General features: G+C 42.9%; 2 protein-coding genes across 4 annotated transcripts; one reads left to right on the top strand and one right to left on the bottom strand.

The window, feature by feature from the left end:
* The first annotated feature begins 1,279 nt into the window (after nt 1-1,279).
* Nucleotides 1,280-2,424, top strand: LOC106300383 (transcription initiation factor TFIID subunit 9-like). Of its 3 annotated transcripts, none has more exons than XM_013736510.1 (3): nt 1,280-1,359; nt 1,454-1,811; nt 2,035-2,424. In XM_013736510.1, exons 2-3 carry the CDS (start codon nt 1,551-1,553, stop codon nt 2,242-2,244), a joined length of 471 nt encoding a protein of 156 aa, XP_013591964.1. In that variant the 5' UTR covers nt 1,280-1,359; nt 1,454-1,550; the 3' UTR covers nt 2,245-2,424. The 3 variants fall into 3 exon arrangements, with proteins under 3 accessions (XP_013591964.1, XP_013591965.1, XP_013591966.1); XM_013736511.1 differs by having other exon boundaries at nt 1,286-1,359; nt 1,542-1,811; XM_013736512.1 differs by lacking the exon at nt 1,280-1,359 and having other exon boundaries at nt 1,454-1,457; nt 1,542-1,811.
* Nucleotides 2,425-2,500: 76 nt separating this feature from the next.
* Nucleotides 2,501-5,412, bottom strand: LOC106300381 (probable GTP diphosphokinase RSH3, chloroplastic). The gene is made up of 6 exons (XM_013736509.1): nt 4,479-5,412; nt 4,217-4,402; nt 3,689-4,149; nt 3,462-3,620; nt 3,044-3,386; nt 2,501-2,965 (listed from the first exon to the last, which is right to left on the bottom strand). Exons 1-6 carry the CDS (start codon nt 5,145-5,147, stop codon nt 2,651-2,653), a joined length of 2,133 nt encoding a protein of 710 aa, XP_013591963.1. The 5' UTR covers nt 5,148-5,412; the 3' UTR covers nt 2,501-2,650.
* Nucleotides 5,413-5,876: the final 464 nt, after the last annotated feature.

Below are 5,876 nucleotides of genomic sequence, written 5' to 3'. Positions count from 1 at the left end.
TTTCGGTTCGGTTCGGTTATTTCGGATATAAAAATATAGGAACCGTTTGAATATTTGAGGGTATTGGTCCGGTTCCGGTTTCGGGTATTTTGGTTCGGTTCCGGTTCGGTTCTTCTGTTCCGGTTATTTTGCCCAGGCCTACTGTTGAGTATTGATGATAGATTCCAGTAGTTTATAACCACTCTTCGTTGAGTACCTACCATTTTTTTCAAACCACTCTTCGTTGAGTGCCTACCACACTCCAAGAAGCCACACTTGTTGAAATATTTTCCTTCGAGAACTCTCGCCACCAAAGAGTCAGGTTGGCTCCATATACGCGATGCTTGCTTTCCAAGCAAGGCTTGATTAAATCTTCCAATGTCATGGAACACCATACCTCCATCTTCCTTAGGTTTGCATAGTTTTTGCCAAGCAACCCATGAAATTTTTCTCTTTTTATCACCGCTGCTCCAACAAAACTCGACGATATCACTAGTAATACGTGCGCAGAGATCCTTTGGTAACTGGAACACCGACATGGCATAGACCGGTAGAGCAAGCACTACAGATTTTATGAAAACTTCTTTTGCTCCCATTGAAAGGGTTTTGGCATACTAACCTTGCAGTCTACCCTCTAGCTTCTCTTTAATGAAGTTTAAGAGATCCTTCTTGGATCCGTTAAAGCACTTCGGCAAGCCCAAATAGGTTCATTCACCCCCTTCTGAATTAATTCCCATCACCTGCTTGACCTCTTCCTTTGTGGTATCATCAATGCTAGCCCCAAAGATGATAGATGACTTAGACACGTTTATCATCTGCCCGGACGCCTCACCATATACCTTTAGGCATCGCATGACTTCCTCGCTTTCTACTGTGTTGGCCTCACATAGCAGAAGAATGTCGTCTGCAAACAACAAATGATGTACTCGAGGACTGTTCGTGGCCAGTTGAATACCGTGGAGCTTTCCTTTGGCTTCGGATTGATTCAGCAAGCTCACAAGTGCTTCATCAGTATGAACAAGAAAGGTGACAAAGGATCTCCTTAGTGTAAGCCACACTCTAGTCTGATGAATCCATGGGCTCTACCATTAAGTAAGACAGAATGTGAAATGCACAAATGAGAGAAGACTAACATTCAAGAGTAATACACTTAAAATTAAGGAAAATTATGGTCAATAATAACAAGATTCTCATCCGACGTCGTCTGTCTTTAATGGGCCAATGCACCAGTAAAATTCAAAAGCCCATTACTCGTCTGTGTTAACCGCTAAAAGAGATCTACTTGTTCTTTCCCATAAAAGAGACAGAACGATTTCTCGCCGGCGTTCATCAACCTCCGGCGTGCATCTACCTTACTCCACCGAGTTTGTCTCTTGTTAGGTATCTATTGCCCTATCCACGGTCGATTTTGATTCTTTGTTCGAATGTTGGCATATAACCGTGTGTGTTTCGAATTTATCGATGACTTTTGTAGCTAGGTTAAGTCTCCGTGTTCGTTGTCTGCGACCCGCGAAGCTCTGAGCTTCAAATTGTATCTGATGGTTTCCGTTTCCCTGTGTTAGTGAGGAACAATGGCTGGACAAGGTGAGGAAGATGTGCCTAGAGACGCCAAGATTGTCAAGTCTCTGCTTAAGTCGATGGGTGTTGAGGACTACGAGCCTCGTGTGGTTCACCAGTTTCTTGAAATATGGTATCGTTACGTGGTCGATGTGTTGACCGATGCTCAGGTTTACTCAGAGCATGCTACCAAATCCACCATCGACTGTGACGATCTGAAGCTCGCTATTCAATCCAAAGTTAGTTTCAGCTTCCCTCAGCCACCTCTAAGAGAGGTAACTATAGATTGACGATTCCTTATTGTTGTTTCTGTTTCACTTATTGAGATCCTTGCCTGAAAATGGACCTAACTAGTGTGTTTGGTAATGGCAATTAACTCCTACATGCAGTCAATAGATTGTTTGTGTAAAAGTAGATGTGATGAAAAGATGGATGCCAAATCCAATTCCAATTTCTGAATCTATTTCTTAAGTTTTATGTTTCGATGTTTGGTTTTAGGTACTGCTAGAGCTTGCTACCAGCAGGAATAAGATCCCTTTACCGAAATTGATAGCAGGACTCGGTGTTCCACTCCCGCCTGAACAGGACACGTTGCTTAGCCCAAACTACCAGCTCGTTATTCCCAAGAAGTCAGCTTCGATTGAACCTGAAGAGACAGAGGAGGACGACGAAGACGTGACAAATCCTGCACCACAAACATCTCAGTAACAACAACAATCAGAGCTTCTACGCCAAACTCCTCAAAGGGTCTCTTTCCCTCTCTTTAGAAGACCCAACTAAGTAGACAGACATCAACAACAAACTATAATGTCATGTATCAACATGTAGAGAATGTAAGAGAATCAATTTTGTTGATACTTTTGGTTAAATAGCACTTCTGTTTCCATGTTTGCTTTAGTTACTGATACAAATTGTGAGAAAATCGAATATTAATGACCCGACTCAATTTTTTTCGTAGCCTATTTATATATGCAAATATTATTTACACTGTTTTCTTGGAATCAAACAAGATACAAAGGTACAATAAATCTTTCTGAAAGCATTACTATATAACAACTTGCATACAGTAAGCAAGGACTCTGTTTTTTCTTGTGTTAAGAAACAGAAGAATCTGTTAGCTTCCCCAGCCAACCATTGTGCCAGCAGCAGCTGTACGTTGAGGGCGTGAAAAGGCGAGCCCTCGATCATACATCCGCTGAATCTCCTCTCTGTATTCAGGCAGAGACTCGTCGGGTATGGCTGGAGTCAGCTCTACCACATCTCCCATCTTCAGCTTGCATTTCAGATCACTTACAGGTGTCTGGTTTAGCCTTGGCCTTAGCTCTTCCTTTGCTGGCATGCTGTACATTGACCATCTCGAGCTCCCTGGTCCTGCTCTGCTTAACAGGTCCGACACCGTGGAACTCGCCGGAAACTCTTGCACTGTCATCTGCGTATTCGGGTTAAGCAAGTTATTAACTCCAAGCAAAGAAACATCCTCAATGATGTTTATAAGCAACTAACTAACCTTGTCGTTTTCGATTACAATGACATAGACGGGTCCTTCTTGGTTACCATTAGGCTTGTAAGAAAACGGACAGTCTTCTGCGTGAGACGGGAAACTGCACAAGGGCTCCGAGGAACAGATCGAAGATCTATCTTTGCTCATTGTTTCGCAGTGCCAGGTCACAACCCATCTTGCCCATTCAACCATCTGAAGCACAAATGATGAGTGTTTGCAATCACCTTCCTTGTACCTCCAGTGAGCTGCAAACCCAAACTCAGCTTGCAAATGCATCTCTTTTGTCCGTATTTGAACTTCTAGTGGAATGGGTACATCGCCCATCACTACGGTATGCAAAGACTTGTACCTATAACATTCAGAAACCGAAGTTAGCATCATTTTGAAGGTGCTACAGTGCTAAGACAAGGTTTGAGAAACCTACCCGTTGAACTTGGGATGAGTTATGTAATCCTTCAGCTTTCCAGGGACTTCAGACCATAGCTTGTGAACTACTCCTAAGGCCTTGTAACAATCTTTCTCATTGTCAACAATCAAACGTAACCCATGAATGTCATGAATTTCGTCCACCGTTAGCTTCTTCCTGAAGATTCAATAAGATCAGTATAATCCAACAAGCACGTTTCATACAAAGAGGAAATGAGAACTTACTTCAACATCTTGCAGTAGATACTATACAGGCTCTTGTGCCGTCCAGAGAGAACATGGTAAGCAATGCCTTCTTTCTTCAGCGCTTGCTCCATTTTCTCAATCGCGGATGTAATCATAGCTTCATCAAACGAGTCCTCGAGCAAAGCTGACATCTCGTGGTGCTGGTCAGGATGAAGATGCTTGAAACAGAGATTCTCAAGCTCAACTTTCCAGCTAGAGATTCCCAACCGATTAGCCAGAGGCGCAAATATCTCAAGAGTCTCTTTAGCAAACCTCTGCCGCTTAACCGGAGGCAAAGCGTAGAGCGTCACCATGTTATGTAACCGATCAGCTAACTTAATGAGAACAGCTCTCGCATCAGCCATCGCAAGGAACATAGTGTGCAGACGATCCGCCTCAACGGTTTTACACGCCGTGTTGTTTTCCCGAGCAAGCTTACTTAACTGGCTAAGCATAGACACCTACAAGACAAAACTCAAGTTAAAGTCTTTCAATCAGTAACACATGAGAGGATGTTTCTTTACTTACCCCTTCGACAAGATCAGCAACTCCAGAACCAAAAGTTCGGAGGATGTAATCATAGGTCATGAAGGAATCGTCTAGAGTGTCATGAAGAATGCCAGCAATAACAACGGTGGAGTTAGCTCCAATCTCAGCCAGTAAGATAGCAGTGTCAACGCAATGCTGCAAGTAAGGATCACCATTTGCTCTCATCTGATTCACAACAAAGCCATCATCACTTTAAGTAAACCAAAACAGAGTAATAAAGTTTCGAGCTTTTTGTTCGTACCTGTCCACGATGAGCTTTCTCTGCTTCGTAAAAGGCTTTGACGACAGACTCATCTTCGAAGATTTTGTGTTTGAGCTGAGCACGTCTAAGTAAATCTCTAGCGTACGGTTGTCTTCTCTCTCCGCCTTCGAAGCCATCGTCCATGGTGAAGGGTAGCTGCTCATCTAAGTCGAAGTCCACACACGAGCCTAAAGCTTTCCTCACGAAACCGTTGAACAATCTGCTGGATCCTACACGGAGCGATCCTCCTCCTCCTCCGCCGCCGCCGAAGCTTCTCATCGGAGGACTGTTGCTCGACGAGATTGGACCGTGAAGCATCGAGACAGGGCTCTGGTGGTCTCGATTGAGATACGGAGAAGAAGCGATGAATTTGCTGGGAGAGTGACAGAAGGAGCCGCTTAAGGTTCGATCCTCGGTTCGTTCATGGCGTATGGAAGCTAGTTCGTCTGCTACGGCTGGGTGTGATGAGGAGGAGGAGGAAGATGATTTGACGGATGCGCCGGAGAAAAGCAGAGAGAGGCCTCCGATTGTGGGAGAGGCCGTGGACGGTGAAGATCTGGGGTTGAGATCGAGATCGCAGGAGGAGACATGAGCGTTTATCTGGTGTGGTGTGGAGCATACGGTGTTCGCTGGACTCGCGTAAAGCGCTATGGTCGTTGCTACCACCATGGTTTCTATTCAGATATTAAACTGGAAAATAAAAAACGAATTTCTGATATCGATATAGAATTAATTTCCAGGAAATGAAGAATTTTCCCTATAAAAGCTCCAACAGAAGAGGAAAAAATTTTTTTTTGGAGAATATACGCAAACAAGAAGAACAAATCGATCTTAGTGATATAGTATATACAATTTCAAACATGAAAATCGAAAAAAAAAATGAGATTTCAATCGAAGAGATTGTGAGAGAAATTGAGATTTTTTTTCTTCTATCTGTCCTTCGAGTTCCTTCGTATTCTCCTTGTTTAATCCAGCCATCGAAGCGAAACTGAGCCTGTAGAATTACCTAATTACCCTTTTCTTAACCAGAGATTACTGACGTAAGTCCAAGTTGATTAGTGATTATTATTATTAATAGTTCATGTCGTAATCCATTGTGGTTAACTGTTTATAAACTACTATGTGTTATAAATGAAGTGATGAATGTCCATAACCGGTCCAAACCCTAGAAGAAAGAGACATAGCCGAAACCCTAGAGAGAAAGAGAGATGTGGCCGCATGCTTTTGAGGAGAGAGAGAGGCGCCCGCATGTCTTAGAGGAGAGAAAACTCTATTTCATTTTCTTTGTATATCTAATCTTTCCATTTATGTATTTAGTAGTTATCCTAAATCTAGTTGGATTAGAATTTGTAATCTTTCCTTTTATCTATATCTTGTAACCCTTACATAAGGGATGTC

Source organism: Brassica oleracea, chromosome C6 (assembly GCF_000695525.1).
Source record: "Brassica oleracea var. oleracea cultivar TO1000 chromosome C6, BOL, whole genome shotgun sequence".
NCBI classification, from domain to species: Eukaryota; Viridiplantae; Streptophyta; class Magnoliopsida; order Brassicales; family Brassicaceae; genus Brassica; species Brassica oleracea.
The sequence above is the reverse complement of the archived record's forward strand: the minus strand, read 5'-3'. Positions and strand labels throughout refer to the sequence as shown.

Coding starts and splice junctions, on each gene's coding strand:
- LOC106300383 (XM_013736510.1), top strand. CDS start 1,551: ATGGCTGGACAAGGTGAGGAAGATGTGCCTAGAGACGCCAAGATTGTC. Junction 1,812..2,034: donor CTCAGCCACCTCTAAGAGAG/GTAACTATAGAT, acceptor GTTTGGTTTTAG/GTACTGCTAGAGCTTGCTAC.
- LOC106300381 (XM_013736509.1), bottom strand. CDS start 5,147: ATGGTGGTAGCAACGACCATAGCGCTTTACGCGAGTCCAGCGAACACC. Junction 4,150..4,216: donor TTGCTGATCTTGTCGAAGGG/GTAAGTAAAGAA, acceptor TTTGTCTTGTAG/GTGTCTATGCTTAGCCAGTT. Junction 3,387..3,461: donor ACTCATCCCAAGTTCAACGG/GTAGGTTTCTCA, acceptor TGAATGTTATAG/GTACAAGTCTTTGCATACCG.